We start from the raw sequence: 15,335 nt of genomic DNA, 5'->3' as shown, positions 1-15,335 counted from the left end.
TACAGTACCAGTCAAATGTTTGGACACAGCTACTCATTCAAGGGTTTTTTCTTTATTTGTACTATTTTCTACATTGTAGAATAATGAAATAACACACAAAGAGATTATTTTGTATGTAACCAAAATATTGTTAAACAAATGAAAATATATTACACATTTGAGATTCTTCAAAGTAGCCACCCCTTGCCTTGATGACAGCTTTGAACACTCTTGGCATTCTCTCAGCCAGCTTCATGAGGTAGCCAGCCACCTGTAATGCATTTCAATTAACAGGTGTGCCTTGGTAAAAGTTAATTTGTGAAATGTCTCCTTAATGCATTTCAGCCAATCAAGGTAGGGGTGGTATACAGAAGATAGCTCTATTTGGTAAAAGACCAAGTCCATATTATGGCAAGAACAGCTCAAATAAGCAAAGAGAAACGACAGTCCATCATTACTTTCACAGGAAAGGAAGACCCAGAGGTACCTCTGCTGCAGAGGATAAGTTCATTAAGTTACCAGCCTCAGGAATTGCAGCCCAAATAAATGCTTCATGTAGTTCAAGTAACGGACGCATCTCAACATCAACTGTTCAGAGGAGAATGCGTGAATCAAGCAAGCCTTCATGGTCTAATTTATGAAAAGAAACCACTACTAAAAGGATACCAATAAGAAGACGAGACTTCCTTGGGCCAAGAAACATGAGCAATGGACATTAGACTGAGTCCAAATTTTAGATTTTTGGTTCCAACCTCCATGTCTTTGTGAGACGCAGAGTAGGTGAACGGATGATCTCCGCATATGTGGTTCCCACCGTGAAGCATGGAGGAGGTGGTGTGGGGATGCTTTGCTGGTAAAACTGTCTGTGATTTATTTAGAATTCAAGGCACACTTAACCAGCATGGCTACCACAGCATTCTGCAGCGATACACCATCCCATCTGATTTGCGCTTAGTGGGACTATCATTTGTTTTTCAACAGGACAATGACCCAACACACCTCCAGGCTGTGTAAGGGCTATTTGACCAAGAAGGAGTGATGGAGTGCTGCATCAGATGATCTGGCCTCCACAATCACCTGACCTCAACCCAATTGAAATGGTTTGGGATGAGTTGGACCGCAGAGTGAAGGAAAAGCAGCCAACAAGTGCTCAGCATATGTGGGAACTCCTTCTAGACTGCTGGAAAAGTATTCCAGGTGAAGCTGGTTGAGAGAATACCAAGAGTGTGCAAAGCTGTCATCAAGGCAAAGGTGTCCAAACTTTTGACTGGTACTGTACACATACACAAACTCAGCAAAAAAATAATTGTCCTCTCACTGTCAACTGCATACATTTTCAGCAAACTTAACATGTGTAAATATTTGTAAGAACATAATGTGTCCCTGAACAAAGGGGGGTCAAAACCAAAAGTAACAGTCAGTATCTGGTGTGGCCACCAGCTGCATTAAGTACTGCAGTGCATCTCCTTATGGACTGCACCAGATTTGCCAGTTCTTGCTGTGAGATGTTACGCCACTCTTCCACCAAGGCACCTGCAAGTTCCCGGACATTTCTGGGGAGAATGGCCCTAGCCCTCACCCTACGATCCAACAGGTCCCAGACTTGCTCAGTGGGATTGAGATCCGGGCTCTTCGCTGGCCATGGCAGAACACTGACATTCCTGTCTTGCAGGAAATCACGCACAGAACAAGCAGAATGGCTGGTGGCATTGTCATGCTGGAGGGTCATGTCAGGATGAGCCTGCAGGAAGGGTACTACATGAGGGAGGAGGATGTCTTCCCTGTAACACACAGCGTTGAGATTGCCTGCAATGACAACAAGCTCAGTCCGATGATGCTGTGACACACCACCCCAGACCATGACGGACCCTCCACCATCAAATCGATCTCGCTCCAGAGTACTGGCCTCGGTATAACGCTTATTCCTTCGACGATAAACCGAGTCCGGCCATCACCCCTGGTGAGACAAAACAGCGATTTGTTTTGTCAGTCCTGTCTGGTCCAGCGACGGTGGGTTTGTGCCCATAGGTGATGTTGTTGCCGGTGATGTCTGGTGAGGACCAGCCTTACAACAGGCCTACAAGCTCTCAATCCAGCCTCTCTCAGCCTATTGTGGACAGTCTGAGGACTGATGGAGGGATTGTGCATTCCTGGTGTAACTTGGGCAGTTGTTGCCAGCCTGTACCTGTCCCGCAAGTGTGCTGTTCAGATGTACTGATCCTGTGAAGGTGTTGTTACACGTGGTCTGCCATTACGAGGACAATCAGCTGCCCGTCTGGTCTCCCTATAGTGCTGTCTTAGGCGTCTCATAGTACAGACATTGCAATTTATTGCCCTGGCCACATCTGCAGTCCTCATGCCTTCTTGCAGCATGCCTAAGGCATGTTCACTCAGATGAGCAGGGACCCTGGGCATTTTTCTTTTGATTTTTTCCAGAGTCAGTAGAAATGCCTCTTTAGTGTCCTAAGTTTTCATAACTGTGACCTTAATTTCCTACCATCTGTAAGCTGTTAGTGTCTTAACGAGCATTCCACAGGTGCATGTTCATTAATTGTTTATGGTTCATTGAACAAGCATGGGAAACAGTGTTTAAACCCTTTACAACGAAGATCTGTGAAGTTATTTTTACGAATTATCTTTGAAAGACAGGGTCCTGAAAACGGGATGTTTATTTTTTTGCTGAGTTTATATACAGTTGAAGTCGGAGGTTTACATACACCTTAGCCAAATACATTTAAACTCAGTATTTCACAATTCCTGACATTTAATCCTAATAAAAATTCCCTGTCTTAGGTCAGTTAGGATAACCAGTTTATTTTAAGAATGTGAAATGTCAGAATAATAGTAGAGATAATTATTTATTTCAGCTTTTACTTTCATCACATTCCCAGTGGGCCAGAAGTTTACATACACTCAATTAGTATTTGGTAGCATTGCCTTTAAATTGTTTAACTTGGGTCAAACGTTTTGGGTAGCCTTCCACAAGCTTCCAATAATAAGTTGGGTGAATTTTGGCCCATTCCTCCTGAAAGAGCTGTTGTAACTGAGTCAGGTTTGTAAGCCTCCTTGCTCGCACACGCTTTTTCCCTTCTGCCCACACATTTTCTATAGGATTGAGGTCAGGGCTTTGTGATGGCCACTCCAATACCCTGACTTTTTTTGTCCTTAAGCCATTTTGCCACAACTTTGGAAGTATGGTCATTGACCATTTGGAAGGCCCATTTGTGACCAAGCTTTAACTTCCTGACTGATGTCTTGAGATTGCTTCAATATATCCACATAATTTTCCTGCCTCATGATGCCACCTATTTTGTGAAGAGCACCAGTCCCTCCTGCAGCAAAGCACCCACACAACATGATGCTGCCACCCCCGTGCTTCACGGTTGGGATAATGTTCTTTGGCTTGCAAGCCCCCCCCCCCCCCCCCCCCCCCCCCCCCCCCCCCCCTTTTCCTCCAAACATAACGATGGTCATTATGGCAAAATAGTTTCTGTTTGGCCACATTTCTCCAAAAAGTACGATCTTTGTCCCCATGTGCAGTTGCAAACCGTAGTCTGGCTTTTTTATGGCGGTTTTGGAGCAGTGGCTTCTTCCTTGCTGAGCGGCCTTTCAGGTTATGTCAATATAAGACTTGTTTTACTGTGGATATAGATACTTTCGTAAATGTTTCCTCTAGCATCTTCACAAGGTCCTTTCCTGTTGTTCTGGGATTGATTTGCACTTTTCGCACCAAAGTACGCTCATCTCTAGTTAGACAGAACGCGTCTCCTTCCTGAGCAGTATGACAGCTGCGTTTGTTTTGTTTGTACAGATGAACGTGGTACCTTCAGGCATTTGGAAATTGCTCCCAAGGATGAACCAGACTTGTGAAGGTCTACCATTTTTTTCTGAGGTCTTGGCTGATTTCTTTTGATTTTCCCATGATGTCAAGCAAAAGGGCACTGAGTTTGAAGGTCGGCCTTGAAATACATCCACAGGTACACCTCCAATTGACTCAAATTATGTCAATTACCCTATCAGAAGCTTCTAAAGCAATGACATTTTCTGGAATTTTCCAAGCTGTTTAAAGGCACAGTCAACTTAGTGTATGTAAACTTCTGACCAACTGGAATTGTGATACGGTGAATTATAAATGAAATAATCTGTCTGTAAACAATTGTTGGAAAATGACTTGTGTCATTCACAAAGTAGATGTCCTAACCGACTTGTCAAAACTATAGTTTGTTAACAAGAAATTTGTGAAGTGGTTGAGAAAAATGAATTTTAATGACTCCAACCTAAGTGTATGTAAACTTCAGATTTCAACTGTATATAAATACACACACACACACACACACACTACCGTTCAAAAGTTTGGGGTCACTTAGACATTTTCCGGAGTCGCCTCTTCACTGTTGGCGTTAAAACTGGTGTTTTGCAGGTACTATTTAATGAAGCTGCCAGTTGAGGACTTGTGAGGCGTCTGTTTCTCAAACTAGACACTAATATTATTGTCCTCTTGCTCAGTTGTGCTCCGGGGCCTCCCACTCCTCTTTCTATTCTGGTTAGAGCCAGTTTGCGAGGGAGCAGTCACAGCGTTGTACGGGATATTCAGTTTCTTGGCAATTTCTTACATGAAATAGCCTTCATTTCTCAGAACAAGAATAGACTGACGAGTTTCAGAAGAAATGTCTTTGTTTCTGGCCATTTTGAGCCTGTATTCGAACCTACAAATGCTGATGCTCCAGATACTCAACTAGTCTGAAGAAGGCCAGTTTTATTGCTTCTATAATCAGAACAACATTTTTCAGCTCTGCTAACATAATTGCAAAAGGGTTTTCAAATGATCAATTGGCCTTTTAAAATTATAATCTTGGATTAGCTAATACAACGTGCCATTGGAACATAGGAGTGATGTATTCTGATAATGGGCCTCTGTACGCCTATATAGATATTCCATTAAAAATCAGTCGTTTCCAGCTACTATAGTAATGTACTGTATTTATGATCAATTTGATGTTATTTTAAATGGACAAAAAAAATCATTTTCTTTCAAAAACAATGAAATTTCGAAGGGACCCCAAACTTTTGAACAGTCGTGTATATCAATCAATCAAATGTATTTATAAATCCCTTTTTTACATCAGCCAATGTCACAAAGTGCTGTACAGAGACCCATCCTAAAACCCCAAACAGCAAGCAATGCAGATGTAGAAGTACGGTGGCTAGGAAAAACTCCCTAGAAAGGCTGTAACCTAAGAAGAAACTTAGAGAGGAACCAGAATCTGAGGGGTGGCCAGTTCTCTTCTGGCTGTGCTGGGTGGAGATTATAACAGAACATGGCCAAGATGTTCAAACGTTCATAGATGACCAGCAGGGTCAGATAATAATAATCACAGTGGTTGTAGAGGGTGCAACAGGTCAGCACCTCGGGTAAATGTCAGTTGGCTTTTCATAGCCGATCATTCAGAGTTAGAGACAGCAGGTGTGGTAGAGAGAGAGTCCAAAACAGCAGGTCCGGGATAAGGTAGCACGTCCAGTGAACAGGTCAGGGTTCCATAGCTGCAGGCAGAACAGTTGAAACTGGAGAGCAGCATGACCAGGTGGACTGGGGACAGCAAGGAGTCATCAGGCCAGGTAGTCCTGAGGCATGGTCCTAAGGCTCAGGTCCTCCAAGAGAAGTGAGAGAAGGAGAAAGAGAGAGAGAATAGGAGGGAGCGTACTTAAATTCACACAAGACACCAGATAAGACAGGGGAAATACTCCAGATATAACAGACTGACCCTAGCCCCCCGACACGTAAACTATTGCAGCATAAATACTGAGCACTATTTGGGTACACATGAAAAGTGTTTTTAACATTTTGTTGGATTTACTAACGAGTGGTGAGTGGCTGGGAATCTTACACAAATCTTGAACAACCATATTGTTAGAATATAGAGTAGACTGTTCAATCTCTTTAATGAAATCAATCATTTTTCTTAAATGATTGAAGATGAAATATAGTAGTGTTTTTCCTTTGCCCCTGAAAGCAAGCACATAATTTGGTTCTAAGATGAAGCATCTTAATTAGGCTAATTAGAACCATAGGATAGTTCTAACGATTAACTTAGCCTTAAAATGTTTTTCGGAAACCAGGCCCAGAACAGAACAAAAGACAGTACAGCATAAAGAAGCACATTTGTAGGCAATGTCATAGCGACGTTGGCTAGCAAAGCTCATGCATAGAAACACGTCACCGGGTCTAGCGATCGTCTCGTGCCAAACTGAGCATGTGCAGGCCTTCAAATCAATGGCACTCCTTCTATATAAAGTTGTTTTTGACAAAAATGTCAGTTTGCACATTTCACGAGGTTGGAGTAATAACATGCGGTGGTGTAAAGTACTTTATGTAAAAAATACTTTAAAGCAACTTTGGTTTTAAAAGTAGGGGGGACATAGTTATTACATAATTATTACTCCAAACAGCCTACCCGACCACTCGGAGGCGTCCGCATGGTCCTAAACCACACCATTGCCTCGTTTTGTATCACATTCCAATGACAAAACTAGGAGGGACAAAAATGCAATTTCGGAATGTGGGGGGGAGGGACAAAAAACTACTTAAGTAGCTACTTAAGTAGTTTTTTGGGTATCTGTACTTTACTATTTATATTTTTTGACAACTTTTACTTCACTTACATTCCTAAAGAAAACAATCTACTTCTTACTCCATACATTTTCCCTGACACCCAAAAGTACTCGTTATATTTTGAATGCTTAGCAGAAATGGACCAATTCACACACTTATCAAGAGAACATCCCTGGTCATCTATACTGCCTCTGATTTGGCGACTCACTAAACACAAATGCTTTGTTTCTGAATAATGTCTGAGTGTTGGAGTGTGCCCCTGGCTATCCGTAAATTTTAAAAACACGAACAATTGTGCCATCTGGTTTGCTTAATATAAGGAATTTGAAATGTATTTATTTTATTTTTTATTTAACCTTTATTTAACTAGGCAAGTCAATTAAGAACTAATTCTTATTTACAATGACGGCCTTCCCCGGCCAAACGGTAACCAGGACGACTCTGGGCCAAATGTGCGCCGCCCTTTGGGACTCCCAATCATGGCCGGTTGTGATACAGCCTGGAATCGAACCAGGGTCTGTAGTGACGCCTCTAGCACGGAGATGCAGTGCCTTAGACCTGCAATCTGGTTTCCGCTCAGGTAATGGATGTGTCACTGCAAACTTAAAGGTCCTCAATGATGTCACCATTGCACTTGATTCTAAGCAATGTTGTGCTGCTAATTTTATTGACTTGGCCAAAGCTTTTTGAATCGGTAGACCATTCCATTCTTGTGGGCCGGCTAAGGAGTATTGGTGTCTCTGAGGGGTCTTTGGCCTGGTTTGCTAACTACCTCTCTCAAAGAATGCAGTGTATAAAGTCAGAAAATCTACTGTCTCAGCCACTACCTATCACCAAGGGAGTACCCTAAGGCTTGATCCTAGGCTCCACGGTCTTCTTAGTTTACATCAACAACATAGCTCAGGCAGTAGGAAGCTCTCTCATCAATTTATATGCAGATGATACAGTCTTATACTCAGCTGGCCCCTCCCCGGATTTTGTGTTAAATGCTCTACAACAAAGCTTTCTTAGTGTCCAACAAGCTTTCTCTACTCTTCACCTTGTTCTGAACACCTCCAAACAAAAGTCCTGGGGTTTGGTAAGAAGAATGCCCCTCTCCCCACCGGTGTGATTACTACCTCTGAGGGTTTAGAGCTTGAGGTAGTCACCTCATACAAATACTTGGAAGAATGGCTAGATGGTACACTGTCCTTCTCTCAGCACATATAAAGCTGCAGGCTAAAGTTACATCTAGACTTGGTTTCCTCTATCGTAATGGCTCCTTTTTCACCCCAGCTGCCAAACTAACCCTGATTCAGATGACCATCCTTCCCAAGCTAGATTACAGAGACATAATTTATAGATCGGCAGGTAAAGGTGCTCTTGAGCGGCTAGATGTTCTTTACCATTCGGCCATCAGATTTGCCACCTCCTTATAGGACACATCACTGCACTCTATACTCCTCTGTAAACTGGTCACCTCTGTATACCCGTCGCAAAACCCACTCCACTGGTTGATGCTTATTTATAAAACCCTCTTAGGCCTCACTCCTCCCTGTCTGAGAGATCTACTGCAGCCCTCATCCTCCACATACAACACCCGTTCTGCCAGTCACGTTCTGTTAAAGGTCCCCAAAGCACACACATCCCTAGGTCGCTTCAGCTAGCGACTGGAAGGAGCTGCAACAAACACTCAAACTGAGCAGTTTTATCTCAATCTCTTCATTCAAAGACTCAATCATGGACACTCTTACTGACATTTGTGGCTGCTTTGTGTGATGTATTATTGTCTATACCTTCTTGCCCTTTGTGCTGTTGTCTGTCCCCAATAATATTTGTACCATGTTTTGTGCTACTACCATGTTGTGTTGCTACCATGTTGTTGTTATGTTGCTACCATGCTGTGTTGTCATGTGTTGCTGCCTTGCTATGTTTTTGTCTTAGGTCTCTCTTTATGTAGTGTTGTGTTGTCTCTCTCGTGTGTGTTTTGTCCTATATTTATATTTGATAAATTTTTAATGTTTTATCCGCAGGAGGCCTTTTGCCGGGTTTGGCCAGGGTAGGCCGTCATTGTAAATAAGAATTTGTTCTTAAACTGACTTGCCTTGTTAAATAAAGGTTAAATAATAAAAAATAAAAAAGACGCTGTGGCACTCGGGAAATTATGTATACTTATTACTTTTGATACTTAAGGACATTTTTTTCAATTACATTTACTTCTGATACTTAAGTTTATTTAAAACCAAATACTTTTAGACTTTTTCTCAAGTAGTATGTTGATGGGTGACTTTCACTTTTGAGTAATTTCCTATCAAGTATGACAATTTGGTAATTTTTCCACCGCAGATAACATGTTCAACTACCTAGGACATTGGCTCGAATCTAGGTTGTGCCTTTAGATTTTGAGAAAACGAACAACTAAGGAATAACTTTTCACCTATCTTATGGACTTCTCATACCCCAAACCCCGGCCTAGTCTGTTTGGTCTGTTTCGTAAGCGTTCCCAGAAGTCTTGCAATATTGCGCCTATGGGTTTAGAAACTCTGTGACATGCGATGACGCGTCCCTGGGTTTAGAAAAGCTACGACCACGTCTTCTTCCCAGAGATGATTGGTCCAGAATGAGGTCACAACCTCCCCCCAGAAAACACTGCGATTGTTTGGTGAAATCATCACATTGGAGGGAAACAATGGCTGAAGTGGTAAATATTTTCCAGGACGTCCAAAAGAAAAGTTATCACCGATAAGCTCGTTTAGTGTAGAAAGCAATCTAGCACAAAAGTATGCAAGCGAGTCTTTACTCGAGTAGACAGCTAGCTAAAACAATAGCGCGATCTGTGCTAGCATAATATAGCTAGGTTTACTTGTGCTGCTAGCGTCGATGTTTATTTTCATCATTTGCGTGCATAATATGCTATGTTTATGCTAAGTTCTAACCAAGCCAGCCGCCCCCAACCGGCTGTTTTTGGGCCGATCAAACTAGACATGCTGAGTGAGATGGTTGGTGTATGGCAGGGGTATTCAAATCTTACCTCACGAGGTCCGGACTACTGCTTTGTTTTCTGTTCTACCTGATAATGAATTGCACCCATATCAGTCACTGATTAGATGGGAAGAATGGAGAAAAAAAAGCAAGAGAACTGGCTTCGAGGTTTAATTTGAAGGATGTATGGTGTCATCGATGAAAGTTTGCTAGTTTGTCAAATGTTTACAAGTTTATCCAACTTACAGTAACGTTAATTCAGCATGTTAGGCATTGATCAAAGCTTTCTGCGTGTGTGTGTGATCTCCCCCCTTCGTTCAGAATTCTGACAGTGACAGCGACCTTGATTCGACCGCCCCCGTGAAGCCTCAACCCAAACGGCGTCGTATCATCGACCCCTCGTCTATTACCACCGTGCCGATCTACTCTAACAAGGTGTGGCCCATAGAGATCCTATTAAATGAGTCATATTCCTGTTCCTATTTAATTATTCAAATTCTATGGTGTGAAGTTATTTACTACTCTGCTACTGGCATAGTCAATTCTATTTAAATTTGCTTTAATTGATTTTATTGACTGGCAAAGTATATGTGTCTGTGATTCTCTGTATCAGTGTGTTGCCTGAGTGTATCAAAGTAGATGGATCCATTCACACACATATTTGGATGTGTACATCAACTGCTGCAGATGAACAATTGCAAAACTCCCACACAGATGTTTTGCCTTGCCAATGCAACAGGGCTGGGCTATTTGTAAAATCTATTTCATTACCAAATACGGGTCATTTTGTATTTATGTTTGTAGGTGAACAACAGCTTACAGCTGAATCCAACTCTCTTCGCCTGTGATGTTAACGCAGGTATGAACTACAGACAGACTGACAGAGGTCTGTTCTGCTACTAGTTAATTCCTGTTCAATTCCTGTCTGTTGAACTGAACATGGAGTTTGATGGGTGGGTGTAATTTCTGGAACGTTCCAACAAGATTCTGTTACAAAGGTTGCAAGGTTGCTAACCAAGTAGCACGATCAATTCACCTCGCTAACAAGCTGCCGAATAGGCATCAACTCACCACGTAGCTTATTCTTAATGTTTGTCCATAGACATTTTTCAGAATAAATGTGGTGAGTAAAAACTTTATGAAATAGCCCACTCCCTACCCGGTATCTTATTCGGCCGCTATACAACTTTCTATGCGTTATTGTTTGACAACCTTGTTATTTACGAAGTTTTTGGAACAGATTCCTGTTGGAACGTTCCACAAATTATGCCCACCCAAATTTGATTTCTCTACCTAGGTGACAATGCAGAGGAGGTCAGTTCGTGGGCCAAGTCTCCACCCTCAAAGAAAAAGAAGCCAATCATCATTACCTTGAATGACTCAGAGGATGAGTCTGAGCCAGAGGACAAAGATCCGTGAGTTACTTGCTGCTAATGGTGTACTCTGCCCTGCTTTCATTTACTGTGTTTACTGTATATGTAGCATGTTTTCGTACTACCCCAGGCAACCAGAAGGTGGCAGTAGTGTATTTAATTTGTATTTATGTACAATATTTCAAGTATGGTTTTAAAGCTGCAATATTTTACTTTTTTGGGGACTTGACCAAATTCACATGTAAATGTGTGTTATAGAGCTGTCATTTTCATGGAAAGCAAGTCTAAGAAGCACTAAATCTGTTCTATGTGTGCTATTTCTATGCTCCCTGTTCTTAAGTTTTGTTTTTGCGTTTTTTACTTTCAGTTTTGCACACCAACTTCAAACCGCTGAAAATACAATATTTTTGGTTATGGAAAAGATATTTCACAGCGGTTTAGATGGTACAATGATTCTCTACACTATACTTGCTTATTTTGTCACACAAACTGAAATTAGACAAACTAATTAGAATTTTAGCAACCAGGAAATAGTGGGCGATTTCTGCGTAGTGCATCTTTAACAAATTCTTCGTTTAAGTAAGTAGCCTTGCATGAGCTTTGGCTTGTGCGAGCCAGAGCGGCTCACAATTCTTAGGATAGTAACCTCTCCCCCCCCCCTAAAATGCTCTCTCTCTCTCAGGGTAGACATCCGTTCCCCCTCTCCACCCCCACCTCCAGGCAGCCCTTTTGTCAAAGTATCCAATCGGGCCAATCGAAAGATTCTGTGAGTTGATGTTTTGTCTATGTCTGAGACAGAAATACAATGCCCTTTCAGTAATGCAATTACAATATCATCACCAGTCACTTTATCGGTCTCTCTACGCCTGTCCCCGGTGGCTCTCTCTTTCTCTCTTTCTTTCTCTCACTCTCATTCTCAGAGAGATCAACAGAAAGCTAAAGGCTGTGGGCTCTCTCCTCTCTCCCGAGGCCAAGGAGCGGTCTGGACGCCGCGGCTGCCACTCCCCTCCTCTCACTGAGTACGACGATGATGACATCATCCTCATGTCCCCAAACTCCCGGCCCAGGAGCCAGCCCCTCGCCCCCTCCCGAGACCACAGCCCCCTGACATCCAGAGAGATCGCCCTCAAGTTCCGCAGCCGGACAGACCTCTACAAGATCCCTGTGTTAACTGTAAGAATCAGGAAGAGCACCACTTCCTGTTGTGTCATAGTGATGCTCAAGTGAGTGTGTCGTGATTCAGGTTAAAGATGTAAGTTGTCATTAACTGGTGGTCCAGGGTCGGTTTTGGACATTAACTTCTAGGTGCCAGTTTTCCAGATTCAGAGTAAATCTATTCCTGGACTAAAAATCTCCTTTAACAGAGACTTCATCTAGAGGATCAAAGAGGGCTTTTGTGTTCAATTCAGGCTGAATGTATGCTGAACAAAAATATAAATGCAACATGTAGAGTGTTCGTCCCAAAAGATCCCAGAATTGTTTCATACGCACAAAAAGCTTATTTCTCTCAAATGTTGTACACATTTGTTTACATCCCTGTTAGTGAACGTTTCTCCTTTGCCAAGAGAATCCATCCACCTGACAGGTGTGGCATATCAAGAAGCTGATTAAACAGCATGATCATTACACAGGTGCACCTTGTGCTGGGGGCAATAAAAAGCCAATGTGCAATTTTGTCATACAACACAATGCCACAGATGTCTCAAGCTTTGAGGGAGTGTGCAATTGGCATGCTGACTGCAGGAATGTCCACCAGAGCTTTTGCCAGATAATGTTAATTTCTCTACCATAAGCTGCCTCCAACTTTGTTTTAGCGAATTTGGCAGTATGTCAAACAAACCTCCCAACCACAGACCATGTGTAAACATGCCAGCCCAGGACCTTCACATCTGGCTTCTTCACCTGTGGGATTGTCTGAGATCAGCCACCCAGACAGCTGATGAAACTGAGGAGAATTTCTGTCTGTAATAAAAGCCTTTTGTGGGGAAACACTCATTCTGATTGACTGGACATGGTTCGACAGTGGGTGGGCCTGGCTCTAAAGTGGGTGTGCCTATGCCCTTCCAGGCCAACCCATGGCTGCACCCCTACCCAGTCGGGAAAATCCATAGTTTAGGGCTTAGTTAATTTATTTAAATTGACTAATGTCCTTAAGTGAACTGTAACTCAGTAAAATTGTTGCATGTTGTGTTTATATTTTTGTTCAGTATAGTTATGAAATTCAATTAGGAAAACTGTTACCTTGGCGACAGCATAATTTTTATTGCAAGAATCAGGAGACTCTGAGTGTGCCAGAACTGAGATCAGTCACAGCCGGATGTGATGCATTGTGATGAGTGTGACTGCTTTTGAATCCTGTGCTCCACAAGACTCTTATTAACTCAGGGGGCGCTAACACAAGTTTTCTGGTGTCAGGCAAGGTTACTCATCATCACGTTAGCTTAGCTAAGTGAGCCACCGCTACTACACAAGTACACTGGAAGTTTCTTCTAGTTCCTAACTTGAGGCTCTTCATTCCCAGACGGTGCCTCTGAGCAAAGCGGTGGAGCAGCTGTCAGTCAAGCTCAAAGTACCGCCCTCCCGCATCCTGTTACTGAGGAGAGACATAGAGCTTCCTGTCCACTCCACAGCCAATGAGCTGGGCCTGGGCATTGCTGACATCATAGGTGAGATGACTCATAGTGGCGTACATTAGTGGGATGCACACTTGGATGTCTCACACAGTCGTTACAATGGGGAAAGTGTCGAACCTCACCTTCTAATGCAGTGGTTCACAACTGGTGTTGCCTCGGGAAACAAATTGAACCAGGTTGTCTGAGTCACAACCCAATATTAGCATTGCGTAAAAAGAGTGCTTTTGTGCTAGATTGCTTTCTACACTAAACGATGAAATGCTAGTCACCAAATCTGGAAAACTATTTTTATGCTATATTGTATGTAAATGTAGCAATTTTATGACAAGGGAACAACATTCCCACCTGTTTCATTGTCAATGATAAAATGTTGACCATATTCTTGATGAAGAATGAAAATAAACTGGTTTGAGACTCAAAAATCTACCAAAATAGTGCTGCTAATAGCTCTATATTGAAAAAAAAATAATCAGATTGAATTATATATATATATTTAAATTCATTATCATTTCTACATACTTTCTAGCTGATTTAAGTCGTTTAAGTTCAGACTGGAGTATAATTTTATTTCATTTTTACAGCCACAAGTTGAGAAACGGTGTTCTAATGTAATGCTTCATAATTTAAGGCAGCAACTCCACTCTCAATGTTTGATCACAAACCCTCTTTTCTGTGCTGTTGTTTTAACCTTGCCCTCCCTTCTGTCAGACTGTGTTGTCATAGCAGCAGATGATAAACACGAGTCTGAGCAAAGTGGTGACATGCTCACTGTGCGACTGCAGGCCAAGGAGAAAGGCTCAGCACAGGAATATTCCTTACACAAAGTGAGCATTATCCAACGTTTCTCACAATTAAGAATTTGGGGTTGAGCACAAATGTGTAAGGGTAAGGTTCAAGGGCAGAGGGAACAAAGCTGTTTGGAGTACAGCCTTAAACTCACCTTTTCTTCTCAACTGTTCATAAAGAATAGAAGGAACACAGTTCATCCTAATTCCCTTACTCTCATTTTCTCTTTTACTCTCACTTCTCTCGCATCTCTCATTCTTCTCTCGCTCCCTCCCTCACTCGCTTCCTCAGGATGCCCCCCTGGGCTCCATTCTCTCCCAGTATGTGTCCAGTATGTCCGTGGATGCCAGACGCAAGGTGCGCTTCCAGTTTGACGGGTCAAAGGTCGTCCACAGCCAGACGCCCTCCCAGTTGGACATGGAGGACGGTGATGTCATTGAGGTGTGGGTGTAAACACCTGTGGTATTTTCATAGAGCTGTGGTTTTCAAACCTCTCCTCTGGGATCCCCAGACGTTTCAAAATTGTGTCGTAGCCCTATACTAACTCACCTGATTCACCTAGTCAAGGACTTGATTAGTTAACCATTTGAATCGGGTGTGTTAGCTGATATAGTTAAAATACATTAAACGGCTGGAGGTCCCCAAGGAACTGTTTGAGAACCCCTGTCATAGATGATTTAGTTGTATATGCGATGGACACAACAAACAAAAAAAGGATAGAAAGATGTCCCAGTGCTATGTTCTTTTAAGATGCATTTACTGCACTTGGTCCAAATAAGACTCTTCAATATTGCCACTGTCAATTTATGATTGTTTATTTACAAGATGTGTTTTGAACTGATTTTGAAATAAAAATGTCTCTGTTCGAATGAATGCACTGTAATGTTGTCTGAATTGATTTTAAATGGACCTGTACACTGGTGTGGTGAGAACTCAATCTGTTGGTATATGACAACACGGGCGCTTATTTCAAAGAGCGTTCCGTAATCATGC

The 15,335-nt window shown here is 42.3% G+C and overlaps 1 protein-coding gene across 2 annotated transcripts; it reads left to right on the top strand.

The window, feature by feature from the left end:
* The first annotated feature begins 9,112 nt into the window (after positions 1–9,112).
* Positions 9,113–15,219, top strand: LOC110537920 (nuclear factor of activated T cells 2 interacting protein). Of its 2 annotated transcripts, none has more exons than XM_021624389.2 (9): positions 9,113–9,269; positions 9,872–9,985; positions 10,355–10,409; positions 10,848–10,965; positions 11,606–11,689; positions 11,844–12,096; positions 13,445–13,589; positions 14,265–14,380; positions 14,634–15,219. In XM_021624389.2, exons 1-9 carry the CDS (start codon positions 9,189–9,191, stop codon positions 14,793–14,795), a joined length of 1,128 nt encoding a protein of 375 aa, XP_021480064.2. In that variant the 5' UTR covers positions 9,113–9,188; the 3' UTR covers positions 14,796–15,219. The 2 variants fall into 2 exon arrangements, with proteins under 2 accessions (XP_021480064.2, XP_036793888.1); XM_036937993.1 differs by lacking the exon at positions 9,113–9,269 and adding an exon at positions 9,296–9,567.
* Positions 15,220–15,335: the final 116 nt, after the last annotated feature.

This window comes from Oncorhynchus mykiss, chromosome 12, assembly GCF_013265735.2.
Source record: "Oncorhynchus mykiss isolate Arlee chromosome 12, USDA_OmykA_1.1, whole genome shotgun sequence".
Taxonomy (NCBI): Eukaryota; Metazoa; Chordata; class Actinopteri; order Salmoniformes; family Salmonidae; genus Oncorhynchus; species Oncorhynchus mykiss.
The sequence above is the reverse complement of the archived record's forward strand: the minus strand, read 5'-3'. Positions and strand labels throughout refer to the sequence as shown.